Source organism: Puma concolor, chromosome B2 (genome assembly GCF_028749965.1).
Source record: "Puma concolor isolate L17-30 chromosome B2, mPumCon1.1.hap2, whole genome shotgun sequence".
NCBI lineage: Eukaryota > Metazoa > Chordata > Mammalia > Carnivora > Felidae > Puma > Puma concolor.
In genome coordinates, this window is record NC_141671.1 from 53,886,151 (window position 1) to 53,905,120 (window position 18,970).

General features: G+C 37.5%; 1 protein-coding gene across 6 annotated transcripts in view; it reads right to left on the minus strand.

The window, feature by feature from the left end:
* HMGCLL1 (3-hydroxy-3-methylglutaryl-CoA lyase like 1) overlaps positions 1-11,673 on the minus strand; it is a 296,847-nt gene extending 285,174 nt beyond the window's left edge. For 4 of the 6 annotated variants that reach the window (XM_086707097.1, XM_086707099.1, XM_086707096.1 and 1 more), the window contains exon 1: positions 11,238-11,478. In XM_086707097.1, the coding sequence (XP_086563223.1) occupies positions 11,238-11,345 (108 nt within the window). In that variant the 5' untranslated portion in view covers positions 11,346-11,478. Of the gene's footprint in view, positions 1-11,237 lie in introns of all 6 variants that reach the window. The other 2 variants (XM_025925518.2, XM_086707100.1) reach the window with 2 other exon arrangements.
* Between the last annotated feature and the right edge of the window lie 7,297 nt (positions 11,674-18,970).

Genomic DNA, 18,970 nt, shown 5'->3' on the forward strand with positions numbered 1-18,970 from the left:
TTTCAACATTTTCTAGAGCATACATTTAGCAGAATTATATTAAATATTAAAATCTTGTCATAAGGGAACGGGGACTAAGTGATAGCAGACATTCATGAGTGAAAGTCTGAATAACTACATCTGTTTCTCCACAGGTCTTGCAAATTTCTTTTAAACACAGCCCTAAAACCTAGGCAAACAGAACTCCAAATTGCCCTAAGCTTTTATGTTTGACCAGGTCCACAGCTTTCTATAAAATGTAAGGTTTGAACTGTGCCATAGGCAGTTTTAAAAATCTGAGAATTCTCAGTCCTTAAATCAAAATTCTCAGAAAGTAGAAATTGTGTCTAAGTAAAATAAGATTCATATTTTGACTTCAACATTAACCTATGTGATCAGCTTCTATTTCACAGTGAAATAAATACAGATTGAGGAAAGAATTTAAAAAGTGAATGCCAGACTCTGTACACTCAGTGGGTTACAGATGTATGAAAGTGGTGGCAGAGAGCCACTCCACTTCCTTCAAGATCCAAAAACATTTGGAAGGAAGCCCCAGAAGGAAAGACGTCTGACAGGCATGTTCTCTTTGGGGTTTCCTGCCTCCTTTTTTGCCAAGCTTCCTAGACCCCTTCGCTTGTTAATAAAGTTCACCAAAAAGACTTTATGAAATGCTGATTTCATAGAGTGAAACTTATATTAAAGGCGTTTTTATGTAGTCGAAGTTTCCTGCCATCTGCATTTCCGTACTTGACAAATCCAAGGAAGCGTGACTTGGAAAGTTAACGAGCCTAAGGTGACATTTGATGCGCTTACTATCAGTGGGATATTCAGCCCAAACATTGAATCCAAAACCAGAGACCATGGCTTAGGCACTGCAATAGAGAAGCTGCTTCACCCTAAGGGTATCATTATACCCCTCAATGTTTCTACTCCTTTTCCCATAAAATGGAATCCTGAGAAGATTCATATTGTACACCGTGTGAATTAACTCAGTAAAAACAGATATGGAAAGTAAATGAAAAGCTAGATTCTACTTTCTCTGACCTTCACAGTGATAGGAGAGAGAACACAGGTTTTTCAAAACTTCCAAATTTAGCACCTGGATTTAAAAATACACATTATAGTCCAATATGGAAAATACAGAACTAAAACTACTAATTCTAGTCTACAAAAATAGCATCTTTTATATAATTAAACACATACTCTTGCCCATCAGAAGGTCAGTTAATTTGGCTGAAAGCAGCTGAAGTTTGTATTATGGATATTTGCTGTATGTAACATATAGAAACTATTTTGGTCTATAGACATTTTTAAAGGATCTGAGTATTTAGATCTCCTGAATAACAGAAAGGTAAATAAAACATAGCTTCATCTCTTGAGAAGATCTCACTCTAGCACTAAAAAAATATTACATGTTTAATGCCTAGATATCTTAATCATTTCAAACATATTTGGTAGGGAACTCTACTTCAATGAGGAAAACAAACATGAGTCCACTAAGTACTATACAGAAATTGGGTCTGGCAGAAAGAGAGGCAAGAGACACAAGCCAAACACTCAAAAGAGTCACCACTTGCAAAGGTGAGCAACCATTTTCAAATCAAACATGAAAAAAAAAATTAATAAGTAGATTTTCAAGATTAGGGGCCTGTCAATTATTTTTTTCCTATAAGAGACAATAGATAAGATAGATGGTACAGATACAGGTTGATATGTATACATTCACACACATCACTATTCATACCTTAATGAATAACTCTCCATGAATTAATGATATTAATTCTGCCAGTATATTTTCAACCATCTTATTCTGACCAGGAAGTTCTTCCATCTATCCGAATCCCATTTGACCTTCCATCTACCTCCAACACAAAGACTCTTATCATCCTCACTGACTCCCCCTGTGCTGCATTAGAACATATTTACAGGCTTGTGTTTTTAACTGAGTTGTAAGAAAGGAATGCAGGAAAAAGAGTGATTCAAATAAAAAGCGGATGAAGAAATGAGCTTTCAGAAGAAGATAGCAATGAAAAATGAAAATGTGGCCTGAATAGTGCCCTTGGGACAGAAGCTCTAGTGGTTCTACTTCCCCTCCCTGCCCACCATGGTCCTAACCACCTTGCCAGCATCAGAGAGCCAGAGCACAGCCCTTCCTCTCTCTGAATCAGGGAAGGAAATACCGGCTTCTCTCATCAAAATCATGTTCAGAACTCACAGCTCTGGTCCCTTCATCACTGTGTAGAAACAATAGTTTTGTTTATACTTTATATTTTTCAGAGAGCCTTTCTACTAGTGGGCTTTCCATTACATTATTACTAAGCTTTCCTATAAACTATATGAAAAAGGTTTAAAAATATAAACATCTATAAACTTGAATAATGTTCTAAGTTATCTTCACACAAAAGTCTCTTTATATAAAGTCTGATTTTAGAATGAATGTTTTGGGAACAGGATATGCCAGCCAGTATTATTTTCTGAAGAAAATACAAAAATGTCCCCATCAACATGGGCAGATGTGGAATAAATGCAACAATACCTGAGTGTTCACTCAGGAATGAATTCTGATTACTCAGAAAATATCATCCAAAGGGGAAGATAGCAAATTTCTGGCAATTTAAAGACAACTCCTTCTTACTGCTAATTACCATTAGGTTCTATATTGTTCAAAATATGCCAATGTTCAGAAATGTCCTAGGTGATCTCATTAAAGCATCCCCATGTAATTGTCCATCAAGAATTTAAAATACATATTTATATCCATCAGCACAGTAAGATAATCTGGACGCCCAAGGCAGCGACATAGACAAATAAAGAGTGCACATCGTGCTTAAGGCATTTCTATGTCCTTAACTTTTAAATGTAGCCTTGACCCAACAAAATACTTCCAGAGAATAAAGTCTGCTCACCTGTGCAGAAGCCAATCTGCATCTCCCACTTAGACTAACAATAGAGAGACCTGCGGGAGGAAACCAGAATTCTGCATGTTGCTTTTATTATTAGGGCTTTAAGCAGGCTGGACGATCACTTTCAAATCAGAATTACTGTTAAAAACAATATTCCCCAAATATATGACTTTGCTTTATCTCCTTTAATATGATCTGCTACATGAAAGTGACCCATAAAGTTACAGTGCTGCACAGTCTAGCCCCTTAGTTGATTAGGAAAACTGAAAAGAAACAAAAATAAAACCTAAACTTGGAAAGGGATAGTCAAGGAGAGAAGAAAGGGTCAGGGAAAGTTACAGCACAGAGTGAATAAGCATAAAGAAAGCCAGAAGACTTGGAGGAGCTCACAGCTAATGAAAAAAACAAGAACACAGAGTGGGGGGAGGGAAGGATGTGAAAGCCAGCTGGAATAAGAGAAAGCAAGAAATACAGGAGCCAACAGAAATCCAAGGACAGAAAGTATTGGAGATTGAAGGGAACAGGAAATTTATTGGAAACCAAGTTGTTTTTCCTTTTGTATCCAATGCAATTCTATTCCAGACAGAACTCTAGTCTCAACCTCAAAGAGGGCAGAAGGGAAGTTGAAACTCATAGGAGTCTTTCATGGACAGGAGCCAGGAGCTCTGGAAAGATAGACCAGAGAAAACATGATATGACAGCAGACCCTCTGAAAGCAGATGCAGCGATACAGCGGTGGCAGCCTCACCCAGCACAGTATTTGCAAAAATAAACCAACATCAACAATAACAACAAAAGAATGTAAAAACAGTGATGGTGTGGCTCCACCTCAGAGCTATGGAATCAGAATTTCTGGGACATTTGATAAACACCTCATGTGACTATCACCAGAAAAGTTTAGGAAACACTGATATAGGAGGAAAAATCAGGGGCTCTGCAACCACAGCTGCCTGAATTCAATTCCCAGCTCTGCTATTCACTAGTTGTGGACCACGAACAACTTATTTTACCCTTCTGCATCCTAATTATTCAGTTCATAAAATGGATTGTTGGAAGGATTAAAGGAGTTATTGTACACAAAGCAGTTAGTACCTAGTACATATTGAATACTCCACAGTAGTAGCTATATAAATTAAAAAGCGTTCTGAATATAGAACTCATACAAAATATTGTATCTTAATTAAAAATATATGAGAAATATATATAAAAGCTGCATCTTGGACGTGGGATGTATGGAATGAAGTATCCATAGGAGTATCCTTCCCAATGGTACAGAGACCAAGCCACAACCATCAGGGTTTCTGTTTTTGATCTCAGCATTCATTCACCAGCCAGGCATTTCCCTTCAGGAATCAACATGTGAACAACCTTGACAAAAAGGTTTTTGTTTTTGTTTTTTTTCAAAACCACATGTAAGTCAATTCAAACTAAAGGGGACTCCAAGATGTGCAGTCTCCATGCTCGAGAGATGAGGACTCTCTCAAAATGCAATAAATCCAGGTCCTGACGGATGCCAAGATACCCAAAGAGAACCACATCCATCAAAAGACTGTTGAGGATCAAACACGTGATGACCCACTTTATTTTACAATACTGTTTCTTGGGTCATTCCCCCCAAAATTATTCCCAACAACCATCTACTTCTTCTGTAGAACCCCACATAGTTCTCTGCCTTTCTCGTTATGTGAAGACTCAAGCCTCATAAGTTTTCCATCTGGAAACAGCTCTGTAGTAACAAACTCCACTATATTCATAACCTCTGAACTGAACATTCCCATCATCTTATGGCCTCAAATGAAGCCTTGATCACTAGTGTGGAAAGCATCAGACCTAGAACCCTCTCACATAGAGACTGCTTAGTTTCCTACACCTTGCTAGTGACCAAAAGTATGGATGGCATCTTTGCTATTACTTCCTGAAAATTGTTGCACTTTTTTACTCCTATAAAAACTCCTGCTCCTTTGAGATCCATGTGATTGGGCTATACTGTCCTTCATCTCTGTTTGAGGACTTGTATCCCTTATCTACCAAAGCCAGGAGAACTTAGTTTTCTATTGTTCCCTTATCCCCACATTTTGAGATTGTTCTGCAGCGTGTTCAAGGTCCTGGTGAACCTGCCATCCACTATTCGACTTCCACTGAAATTTACTGAGTTAACTTCATCTGAGCCATTAAATCCCATGGCCATACAAAGGGCTCGTCACTGCTTGTGACTGTTCACTTTATAAGCTTCTGATCACAAATATGTGTATTTTCAACTTTCTAATTTTGCTGTGTCCATGAGTAAGGTCTTTGGCTTCATCAGTAATACAAGTCTTTGGACTCTACTTTCACCTACCTGTCAGAGATCTTATGTTAACAAAAACAGTCTTGAGAATGGCCATATACCTGGTAACGTGCTATGCAAGGAGCCATGGTGTAATAATGAAACAGACTTTTGCTAAAGATGAACGAGTTCACTCTGTGAAGTACATATTTTGTTCCAAACAATCATACTGATTTAAATATCAAGTAATAATACTAAAAAGTATAAACAGCCTCAGAGATAAAAACTATAAAGTGGTGAGGCTGGCAGACGTGGCAGACAGGAAAAACACATCAACAGTCACAGAAAGTCACTTACTGAAAGATACAGACTATCAGGTAAGCAGCTTATAAGAGACATTTAAAGCAAAATGATAGAGAAATGAGAGTGCCTTAAGACACTTCACATGTTTTGAAAAAGACTAACATTACATGAGCTAAACATTCAAATAAGGAAAATGAAAATGTTAATTCAAAAACACAGAAGTAGACTTTTTTTTTTTTTTCAAGAAATAGAAATTAGTTAGTTTTTGGCGCATCATACATATGCACAAAGATACAAACATATACATGTAGACAAGAGGATCAACAAACCTACAAAATACTTTTCAAATGAACTAATAAAATACGTGGATTTCCAGAAAGGCTTAAGAATTGACAAAAAGAATGAAACAGAAATAATGCAATACAAAGGATTAAAAAGAAAAGGTTCATGACAAAAATATGTTTACAAACCTCACGCCCATAAAATCAAAGATTTGAGATAAACCTATCAATAGAGACAAAATATTATAAAGGGATTATCCATATAATCATTCATTGATTTATCCAAAAATTTCACTGAACTATGTCACACATAAGTAAGTAGTATATTGTTTTTCTAAAGCCAGATACTGAAGTTGAGCATAATTTTCTTCTTTTAAAATCTTTCAGGGGCGCCTGGGTGGCTCAGTCGGTTAAGTGGCCGACTTCAGCTCAGATCTCACGGTCCGTGAGTTCAAGCCCCGCGTCGGGCTCTGTGCTGACAGCACAGAGCCTGGAGCCTGCTTCGGATTCTGTGTCTCCCTCTCTCTCTGACCCTCCCCCGTTCATGCTCTGTCTCTGTCTCAAAAATAAAATCTTTCATAATTTTTATTTATAGTGAAAACCATTAGAATAGTCTATTTTTCCATAAAGTATTATTTTTTCCTGAAGCATCCGATCATCTTTTTATTCCTTTTTTCTTTTTGAACTTTAAGTTGTTACTCTATACAAATATCCAGCTATAAGTAAGTTCTGTGAATCTAATGTAAGCATAGCAACTATAGTTAATAATACTGTATTGGGGCACCTGGGTGGCTCAGTCGGCTGAGCATACGACCTCAGCTCATGATCTCACCGTTTGTGGGTTCAAGCCCCACATTGGGCTCTGTGCTGAAAGCTCAGAGCCTGGAGCCTGCTTCGGACTCTGTGTCTCCCTCTCTCTCTCTGCTCCTCCCCTGCTCATGCTCTGTCTCTCCCGCTCTCTCAAACATAAAAAAAAAATTTAATAATCCCAGGATGTGTGTTGGTATCTTATAGATAGCAGCTAAGAGTATAGTAAAAACAGTATATAATTAACAAGCTATTGCAGGGGGAAAATTAATAATAATAATAGGTCATTTCAAAAGAAGCTATAAGAGGAGAAAAAGGGGAAAGGAGTCAAAATGAAAGGGAAAAAAAGAGGGAAAAAAAACACTTGAGACAAATAAAAAAAAAGTGAAATGGTACTTTTTTCTCTTCTGAAAATTCCTCCCTAGTCCTAAGATATTTAGTAAATGTGCTAACAACTGCATAGATGCAAACTAAAAAGCATACAGTCACATTATCCTCTGATTAAATTTAAACAAATATATTCAGTTTAAAATTCTAGAGAAATTTGAACACCAAATCCTTTCTTTGAATCACAATTTTTGCAGACAGCCAATGTAACTTAAAGGAATCAGGATATGATGTACAATAACTATAAAGTTAATGTCACATAATCTACAATTTTGCTTTTATGCATCTAATACATTTAAAATCATTTGAATTAGAATTTAGATTGTTCAGAATTTTATTGTCACATGGGTTATTAACATATGAAGAAACTGAGGCACCTGGGTGGCTCAGTGTTAAGGGTCTGACTTCAGTGCAGGTCATGATCTCACCCTTTGGGAGTTCGAGCCCTGCATCGGGCTCTGCACTGACACTGCAGAGCTTCTTGGGATGCTCTCTCCCTCCTTCTCTCTCTGCCCCACCACGCCTGACTCTGACACTCTCTCTCTCAAAATAAATAAACTTTCAAAAAATAAATAAATAAGAAGAAATTTAGATACTGCTTATGTAGCACTTGGAAATCAAAAAGGAATTGCTTTCCCAGGTTACATTTGATCACACTGAATTAAAACCTTGAAACTTACCAATTAAGCCAGTTTATTCATACCCATTTTAAGAGACACACATAGGAAATCAAACAGGCCTTAAGAGATACCTTGAACCATAGAATGATCTATTTTAACAGCCTCATCTATTGAAAGTCTTCTGTAAAACCAGCGCCATTAGCAAAATATTAGAAACTCAAAGAATTTAATTAGTGGAGCTGTGGCACAGTAAGCCTTTCATTTACAATGACCCATTTTGTATTTGATAATAAATTGTGAAACTTCCGATGTATGTATACTTACACATACACAATTTATTTTTAATCCTAATAATTTATCAGGGATATATTACCACTCATGTGTAAATGGAAATTTTAAGATCTAGCCAGGATATCGCCTACACAAAATCACAGAATGACTTGGTAGCAGAAAAAGATCTAGGTTTCCAATCTTCTATTGCCTAGCGCAGGATTCTTTCAAAACACAACATTCTATGTGTCCCAACTGTTATCAAATTGTTTCAAATCACAGGGGCCCTGCTCATCATTCTGCCAGATTTTATGGTGAACAAATGATTAAGCATTCTGCTGTCTCTGCACAAACCCCAGAATCCATTTTCAAGTCTCCTCCCCATCAAACCTGAGTAGCCTCTATGAGATGAAGAGGTAAGACCCAGAGTAATATCCGTCTTCTATCACTAAGACCAAACTGTATTGTCACCAAGTATTCATTCTCCTAACATTAGCATTCATTTAACTAATATTTATCATTGAACTGTGATGTATCCATCATTGACCTGGCAAGTGCTAACAAGTATTTCATGGTCCGCATAAGCATATGAAAAACATCCATTCATTTGTTCATTCAAGAAGTATTTACTGGCCATTAAAAACTAACCATTCTGTTACTTGCTGAGAATGGTATATGTTTCCCTTACTTTTATGATGCTTTGAATCTGGTAGGGAACTAAACATCAAATAATCACAGAAATAAATATACAATTCATATTATATATGATGAATTGTGCACTAAGCAATATAGGATAGCAAGGGTTGCCTATCTTAAGAGTCTTGGCAAGATTTCATGGGAACACAATATTTGAGTGAAGATCCGAAGGGTGAAGAGAAGTTAATTCGCTGAAAAGAATCTTCCCAGCAGAAGAGAGAAGGATCAAAGATCGTGGTTCCAGAAGAAACATTAAGAATTCAAAGAAGGCCACTGTGGCAAGAACAAAAGAATACCTCTAGATGGTGTTGCAAAGAGATGCAAAGAAAATACCATTTGAAGCTTCGGAAACACTTTAAAAGTTGTGGTATTCATTCCTAATAGTAATGGACATTCATAGAAGGCTGTAAAATGGGGGAACAGCAGGATTCTATTTGAAGTAGAGAACAGTCTCCCAACTAGCCATACAAACAGTGGATTGAAGAAACCTCACTCGTTAATAGTCCACGAGAGATAATGCCATTTTAAAATTGGTAGCAGCAGTAAAGTTGGAAAAATATAGATGGATTTGAGAGAAAGTCAAGACATAAAATTGCAGGACTTAGTGATACTTTGGATGTAGGAAATGAAAATAAAGAGCTCTTGGTTTGTGGTTTATAGAAAGGAATGAACTGTAATGGGGTTCTTAGGAAATACTGGAGAAGTTCTGGAGATTAGGGAGGGAGAACACAAATCTAGTTTTGGAAATGCTGAGTCTGACTTCCTTTTCCAATTTGAAAATGATGATGTCAAATGAGCAGTTGAACGTGAGGACTGGAGTCTAAGAGGGAGATGGGGAAATAAATCTGGATAAATAAATACACTATACACACACACACACACACACACACACAATATAAATAGTAACTGAAACTTTGAGTGTGGTAAGAAGTCATGAGGAACTGATCATTTCCCAGACTGGTAGAGGCCACTAAGTCAGGCTGGTTCCAGATTTAGGAACCACAGAGGTAGGCCTTAAAGCAGTTACAGGTGTTGTTAAACAGATGCCAAGGGAGGAGATCAATTGCAATGAGTGAAGTGTCAGGTGTCAGGTACCAGGTGTCAATGGTGCTGTGAGTTCAAATAAGATTTAAAAATTACAATTCAACAAGATTGGGACTAAAACATAATTATACATGAAGTGCCATGAGAGCACAGAAATGGGGCTTCAACTGTAGACAGGGCAAAGAGTTGGTCAAAGGAAGCGACATTTAAGCTGTGTTTGAAAAATGAATAGGAGTTTCCCAGGCAAAGCAGTCAGGGGATAAAAGGGCAATATTTAGAGAGCATATAGCTGTTTCTCATACTGCTAGTCATTTTCAATTACCTGTTTCCACATATTAACAGGGCAAAGTAGACATGCGCAGGTAGCAGCCTAGCCTCCATCATTGCCCCCACAAAATTAGAACGTAAGGGAGAGAAATACAATGTTAACATAGCAACAAAAGTCATGTAAAGTCTCAGAGTTAGGGAATAAAAATTAAGGATTCCTTATTATATAACAGACGGAATATGAAAGTTAACAGTTACAATAGATAAAAATCAAATTAGAATGCAGAAAAATTAAATAGACATGTAAACATACAAGAAGAATAACTTTCTCTTTTGTGAATTCTCAGCAACAGGCTTTGAACCAGATGACTGTGGCCATCTTTTAAGTAATCAGAAGCAATGTATCTTCTGATTGATTCTGAAGGAATCCACAAATGCTGAATTCTGATTTGTAGAAACAAGATTACAATTTCACATAAGGATACACTAAATGGAGAATACACTAAATGTAAAACTACAGGAAAAGGGATACCCAGTATTAGAATAGTTGATTTAAAGCCACATAGTAAAATGTTTACCTACTAAAATAACCCAAGTTATTATTCTGTTTACAAGATGAACCAGGAATAAACATTTTGCATTCAGCAAAACAAAAAAGAGCTAAACCATTATACTGTTCCTTCCTTTGTCCATGGTTTAACATTCATATAAACAATGATCAATGTCACTACTTGCAAAATTTTACATTTTGACCTCTTTTAAAGGAAAAGCAAATATGTATTTCTTTTTCACCTGCCATTTGAGATTGCATTAGGCTGCAAACATGTGGATACTATTAAGTTGCCTGTTGTCTCAAAATAGGTATTCAGGAATCACATAGAAATAAATTTTGGGTTGAAATTGCTGTTATTTACAATGTTTTTTTCAAGCTTATTCAAGTGTGTTCAAGCATAAATTGGGGGATAATTACTGGTACGACAGATAATTTCATTCTACCATTTTATCCTCGCCTTGTATGTTGGCTTCATTCCTTTTTCTGCCACAATTTTGACAAATGTGTCCTCTTTGTTCCACAGTACAGGAAAGGAAGTGAAAACAAAGGCACTGTCCCTGGAGGAATGCCTGCAGATAAGATTATATAATGGGTCCCCTCCAAGGGGAAAAACAGAAAAGAAACAGTTTCTTTTGGGGGACCAGGAGAAGGCCACAGGTAGGGATCTTGCTGGATCTGAGCTATAGAGGCGGGTCTACATGTTCACAGCACAGAGATGATGGGGAATCTTTCAAGAGGTGAGGCCTAACAAAACGGGACCGCTGCTGGAAGGGCCCTAGGGTGCGGTGGCTACATAACAGGGACAGAGATCAGCTGGCAGTGTGCAAAAGGGTGGGGACACCCTGGGCCGCGAGGTAGTACCTGCGCAGGGTCAAGTGCCCCAGCCACTGAATCCCCGATCCAGAGATGCTCCCGGAGAAGCTGCTGGTAGCTGAGGCAGTGCTTCACCGCTGATGGCACATTCCCCATGGCGGGGCCTGGGACTGCAGACGGCGATGGGAGTGCTCCAGGAGCCTGGAGGAGAGGGATGCGGAGCGAGCGGCGCTGGCCCCGAGCGCGCCCCTCCGGGCCACGGGCGGAGAGCACCAGCCCTGCTCCGCGCACTGCGGCGGCGCCGAGAGGGTGGGGAGCGGACGGCAGCGGCGGCTGCGCCCGGGGCAGGGAGCTCGGGAGGCACCTGCGGCGGACGCCCCCAGCACTCGCAACCGGAGAAGAAAAGGAACTGTACCCACGGCTCCTCAAGTGTGGCGCGTTTTCCTTACTGCGCTCAGCGTGCGGGGCTATCTGCCCACGCCCCACTTACCGGCTTCTCACCTGGTTCAGATCCTAAGAGAAAGAAAGGGTGTAAATAAAAGGAAGGGCGCATGCGTTTTTGTGCCGGTGAGTTTGCTCAGTCCCAGCTGCAGACTTTCATGCTTAATGTGGGTTTCTCCAGCCTTGAACTCATTTGAGTTTCTGTTTGATGATAGTAAGCTCGATTTTAAAATATTTTGAGGGCATCCGCAAGGTAAAAACACCGTGTAATAAAGAAGAGAATATACAAAGTACAAAATTGGGGGAAATATCACAGATAACTTGGTAGGTCACCACACTGTCAGTAAATTGGTACTACAAGTTAAGCACTGAGGTAGAATTGAGTAAGAGATACATGGCTCAAAATTATTAAAGCCCTAAAGGCTAAATTCGTTCGAACTGACTATGCTATACAAATCCTTGGGACATTGAATAGGAGTACTCTTTGCTGTGGAGAGGATTGGGAAGATGGTCCTGGAACAGACCATTTCTGTACCTCCTCTCCTTTCACACAAGCACACTTACATCACCTGGACCCACTCTAAAACTTTTCAGAGTGGGTTCAGCAGCTTGAGAGTGACTAGACATTCATCAAGAACAGTCTTGTGCAACCAAGCGTGCATGGCCAGCCACACCAGTCAGCTGGACTGGTTGCTGTAGCAAATAGAAATCAGAAGCTGGCTGATGTTGCACTACCAGATGAAAGGATACAAAGATTATGTTGTGAAACAGCATAAACACACTTAGAAGGAATTTAACACCCAGAATAAGGACACAATCATTTTTACCTGTGAGAATGGTAAGACTTCCCATGGGTAATAGAAATAAAACACTAAAGACCAAAAAAGGCGTAGAATGGAGAGGTATCACGTAGATCCTTACTGGAACAGCCTTGGAAAAGGCAAAGCAGATGAGGGGATCTTAGACCCCACGGCTTTCACCAAGATTAACTTGGAGAACATGCTCTGAGCAGCCAAACTGAACTCATGCAATTATTGGATGCCTTTAATTCTCTAAAGCACAAAAAAATTCCAATTGTTATTTACCGGATAGTGACTATTTTATAGGCATATATTCATAGTGCTAAATCGATTCTATGTCATTTTTACCAGAGCTCAACTGTTAATTATTTTCCACACAACTGAAATGCATTTAGGTTGCAACAATGCCTATTACCATTTTTTTTTCTCACTGTTGTAATACTATAACAGGGAACATAAGATTTGAAAAATTTTTAAAGGACCAGTTTGAACAATAGTAATAGCAAGGTAACCTTCATAATGGAGTCAGTCCTTCAAAACTTGCAACAGTTTTGATAATTATTAGTGAAGCCTAAGCTTTTGGAAAATATGACTTCTGAGATAAGCCAAATATTGTATGTCCCTTGGTACTAAGAACACCAAGAAGTAAATTTTAGTGCTTACTAGTTTTCTAAATAGGATAGGTCTTCAGAAAATGTCATTTCCCAATGAGTTCACGATAGTAATACTGTGTATGTTTTGTTTTGTTTACAGAAAAGCCTTATAAATATGAAAATATTTGTTGGCACAGATTAACTTCATGCATTTCATATGGGAAATGCTATATCAAAAATTTAAACTATAAATACCAAAATCATTAGCAATAATAAGGACCAAATATCTTAAGAATGTATAATCTCACAAGTGAAAGGTAGTGAAAATAGATGGGCTTTTGCTGGAAGGTACAGTTTGACATTAAAGCTAATTATGAATGCAGAAAATTTATAAATTTGAACAGTTACCTTATTGTACATCTTTCTTTTTTACTATTAGAATGAAATTTTCAATATGTACCCCTATTATTACAAACCTAAAAAGCTCTAGACGAAATGAGAATAGATAACAGCAAATCCCTGTGTAGGCAATGTAGCTCTTTCTCCCCATATGCAGGTAAAGAAATGTGGGTTCCATCAGGACAGTAAAAGAAATATTTGTTCAATATCACAAAGTGGGGCACCTGGATGGCTCAGTTGGTTAAGCATCCAACTCTTGATTTCAGCTCAGGTCATGATTTCATGGTTCCTGGGATCGACCCCAGAGTGGGGCTCTCCCTCAGAGCACAGAGCCTGCTTGGGATTCTCTCTCTCCCTGTCTCTCTCTCTGCCCCTCCCCTGATCATGCACCCTTGCACTTGTGCACACATTCTCTCTCTCTCTCTCTCTCTCTCTCTCAAAATAAAAAAAAAATAAATAAACATTAAAAAAATCACAAAGTGTGTGGCATACATGATCTGCACTCTATACTACTCTCATGCATCAGAACTATTTCTGCTTCATTGCATTTCAACATTCAAATAATGAGAAGACACAAAAATTCATTGCAAATTAAAAAAATGAATTTCCTGTTTTCTCTAGGGAATATAAGTAACTTTTAAATCATGTATATAGCTTTCAATTACCTGTCTTTCCTGGATTGTTCTTAACTCCCTTCCCTCCTTAAGCTCCTACTCAAAATCCAATCTCTCAAGCAGAGATGTTAATTAATATCTTGGACCCATCCATTGTCTCTTTCTGTTCTGTTGCCTTCTCTCTGCCACATTTCTCTTTGAAAGGCATCACCTATAGCATAGTGAGGGAGAACCCAAGAACTGGTTTTAGAGTATCTGAGATGGGATACTGATTCCACCACTTAGGAACTAAGTGATCTTCAGCAAGTTCTTTAGCCTCTGTTTCGTTACATGTAGATGGGTGATGATAAAGTTTCTCACCTGAGAGAGCTGTTGCAAAGATGATATGAGCTAGACTATATAAAGTCATCAACACATGGTCTCTGGCACATAGTAGGCACCCAATAAAATTTAACTATTATTACTACTGTAGCCTGGTTTTCTGGTTTATTTTACCTTAAAAAATCTACACTGTACAGCCTGAGAAGTTTTTGAAAGTACATACCTGATCAGTATTTCTAAGCTTAGAATTCTTAGAGATTTCTCATAGAAATCTCAAAGAAGTTTATTAAAACTTCACTCAATTTTTCTTGAGATTCTTAATTATCTTTAAAGTCTCATCTCCTGCCCATTTTCTAAACTTATTCTTAACTCCAGAAATATCAAAGTTTGTGCAATTCTCAAAGTTATAGGGCTCTCCTATGCTGTATTATCATTTGAATATTTTTTCCATATTGTAGACATTTTGGGAAATACAAAAGATGCATGAAGATATCAATGAAATCACCTAACATTCTAAAGCTAGAAATATTTTAATATATTATATCTTAGAAAATAAATTGATATTTTCCATCTATGCTTTTCATTCTGACCATTTCATTTAACATTGAATTAAATTCTTTCAAACTATGATGACAATGGCTATGCAATATTCATATACACATTTATAATCAAAAGCATTTTTCAATAATCTTCTGAAGTACAGCCTTGGGGCGCCTGGGTGGCTCAGTCGGTTAAGCGTCCGACTTCAACTCATGTCACGATCTTGCGTTCTGTGAGTTCGAGCCCCGCATCGGGCTCTGGGCTGATGGCTCAGAGCCTGGAGCCTGCTTCAGATTCTGTGTCTCCCTCTCTCTCTGACCCTCCCCCATTCATGCTCTGTCTCTCTCTGTCTCAAAAATAAATAAAGGTTAAAAAAAATTTTTTTAATTAAAAAAAATAAAGTACAGAATATGATCATGTGAATGTTTCTATAAATTATTGTCTAATTAATCTCCAAAACACAACATCTTCCATGATAGTTGTGTTTCTGTCAATTTCTGTTTCTATTTATAACAAAGTTTGTTTTCATATATACAGTATTTTCTCATGTGGTTCATAATTTACTAATATAAGTTTTATCCTTGGTGAAAGGTTTTTGTTTTTGTTTTTGTTTTTTGTTTTTGTTTCTGTTTTTGGTTTTGTTTCCCCCCCATGGGAATCTTCTATGGGTTATTGGTACATCCCTAAAGAATGGCTTCACTTTGGCTTGGCTGGAATTTCCAATGAGTTTGGTTTAACAGCGCTAGGATTTATTTTTGTTGTCGTTAACATCTTAGCTTGAGGTACCATAAGGATATTATGAATCTTTAAAACCATGCACAATGGAATTTGGCTTCAGTTTTCTTGCAGGGACTTCATCTCTCACTCACACACTCACAGATGAACCTTCACCATCTCGTACACACGAAACTGCCTCTGGAGACCTAATGGTTTATGATCTTGGCTCAATTAGCTCCCTTTCTCAGATGGCTATTGGATATCCCATTCCCATGTGATAAAAACACCAGTCTCTGGCTATACAGACTTTTACTCTCTTGTGGGCTTTTTGGCAATATTTAGTACCTGGGTGTGTCCTTGATATCAGTGTTTGAGGGGAAGGAAACGCATCTTTCAAATCAGCATGGGGCACCTGGGTGGCTCAGTAGGTTCATCCTCCAACTTCGGCTAAGGTTATGATCTCATGGCTCATGAGTTCGAGCCCTGCATTGGGGTCTGTGCTGACAGCTCAGAGCCTGGAGCCTGCTTTGGATTCTGTGCCTCCCTCTCTCTCTGCCCCTCCCCTGTTCACACTCTGTCTCTGTCTCTCTCTCTCTCTCTTAAAAAAATAAAAATAAACATTTATTTTTTTTTAAATCAGCTTAGTTGTCTATGTTTATCAGAATTCTAACTTGAATTTTTTTTATATAATTACTGTGTTTGCACATACTTTTCAATGCATTCTGGGGTTCTTATCACCTCTAGGAAAGTAAAGGCAGAATCCAAGAGATGGTGAAGTGAACTAAGAATATTAAGTTTAAGTAGGAGAAACTGAGAAACTTACAGTAGAGTTCTAATATTTTGATGAATCCACAAGAAAGAAAACTAGACTGAAGCCACATATTCTCTATAACCCCTCCCATCCTTCTTCCTACTTCTTCTCCATATAAAATGACAACAATAAATTACATAGTTGTGCATTATCTATATCCTAAACAAAGGCTCTCAAATACATAATGAGGAGGGGTTTGTATTCCAGAGACCAGTCGACCCAAAACTAGGTGGACTGACCATATCAATCCTCTCAAGTGCCAAGTTCTTGGAGGAGAAGGGTCCAGTTAAAACAGGTCATTTCGTGAGTCCCTTTGGTCCCAAAGATGGCTTTTTAAGGGTTTGTATGATGACAGAATGGATAAAATCAGAAGCAAGTGAAAAAATCAAAATAGTAATAGTAATAAGTGCCAAACTGGCATGTAGCCAAGGTACCTACTGGGCAGGGATCAAAGACACATATGGTGAGTCTCAAACAATGATGCTATAGAACTTTGGCAAGTATCACAAGACTAATGTGCACCAGCCTTAAACAATAAAAAAGAAAGAATGAAAACAACTTGGTTACCAATACTGGATGATACCTAAGGGGAAGCAAAGCTTTCATCATCTCAGTTTTATTACTGAAAAATTTAGATAACTTCTCACATATGTTATGTCTGGCTGATCTAAATTGATGGGAAGGATAACAGAATGTTTAAAAACATTCTTGGCATTTGGTCCCTAAAAATAAAGTTCCATTAACAATAGCATTGTTCTGAAATAGAGCATTCTTTTGAGAGTAAGTAATGAGATCTATTTTACCAAAATAACACCCCACCCAGGTGATGGATACCTGGCACTAGAAACAGAAATCAGAACAAAGCTGCAAACCACACTGCTCCAGATGTAGGAGTCCATTTCTTCTTTCACTAATTCAGAAGGATCCGAAAACATTAGATTTGCCAGCTGTGTTATAAAATAAAAGATACAAACATTGACTGTTCACTAACTATTTTTAGCTCATTAGATGGCTGCAGTGCACATAATTTTTGGCAACACATCTAATAGCATCTTTCCATTCCATTACCTACAAACTCAGACTCTATTTGGCAAATGTTTTATCAATCAGTTAATATATTTTGATGGTTTACAGTAAATGTGACCTTAACAGGTAAAGTATAGTCACTCTTACCCATGGACAGGATCATTCTTTGAATCTGTATAAAGCACTATTAAATCAGAAAACAAGTCAATATGAATTACAAATACAAAGAACTTGGTATTTTGCTTTGCACATAGCAAGCGCTCAATAATACATCTTAGCTTTCTATCCCTTCTCCTCTTTCATATCAAATCAGTTCACTGTTAAGAATATATATATATATGACATATATATGTCACATATATATGTCATATATATATGTTATATATATGTCATATATATGTGACATATATATGTCATATATATATGTGTATGTGTATATATATATATATATATATATATATGGCATTGCCCCAGTTGGAGAGACTTTATAAAGCCCAAATTTAATGACGTCTATAGAACATTAGTTTAATTCACTAAAGAAATTTTTTTGATGTTCAATAGTTAATGGGAAAATAAATATGAACAGATATGTAAGACATACCTTCTTGACTTTAAAGGTCTCACATTGTAGTGGTGACATCCAAAGAAAACTAAAATTTAACTTTAAATATATATACTAATAAATAAATACTAATATATATATAGTAGCAGATGCATTTTAGTCAGATGACTGTAAGACACTAAATCCTAAAATATAGAATCTAGATTAAAAAAACATTATTCATAGCATAATTTGCATGTTCCTTAAATGTGTATTGAATATTTAAATCCGTAATAAGTATAGGGCACTATACCACCCTGTGAGGAGTAATAATGAACAAGCAGCCTTTCACACAAAAACACTTCTAATTTAGTAGTGAAACATGCCACTCAAATATCTACAACAAAGCAGGATGTTGATGAGTGCCAAGTGATAACATGAAAACCACAGGGGCAGAGCACACTCCATTTTGAGTTAGGGACATAAGAGAAGGCACCAGAAGGAGGGCATATTTGAGAAGATTGGACAAACCAAGCCCATCATGTGAAGGGGAACAGCAGGGAAAGGAAGAGAAAGATCAATTGATAACAGACTACATTACCACCAAGAACTATCAAGACATGGAAATAATTTCAAATAAAAGTGTTCATAAAAGTACCTGATCTAATGATATTTTTAGGTTCGTGATTATTTCACGGTGGAAATTACAGGTACAATGATCCGTTTCAGTTTTGCCACAGATGAACATAAACACATAAATCCACGGGAGGTGCTAAAACGAGGCTAATTTTAAAGTATTTACTTTGCAAGTCAGACTTTTATATACAGCCTTAGATTTTCTTTAAAGTGTGTCATACCTGTTCTTGTAAGCTGGGGAGGAAAGATTGGATTTATTAAGTGACAAGACCTATGAAGCACTCCACTGGAGGTTTTAACTATGTGACTGAATTGTCGTCTCCATTTAATAGCTGAAGAAAC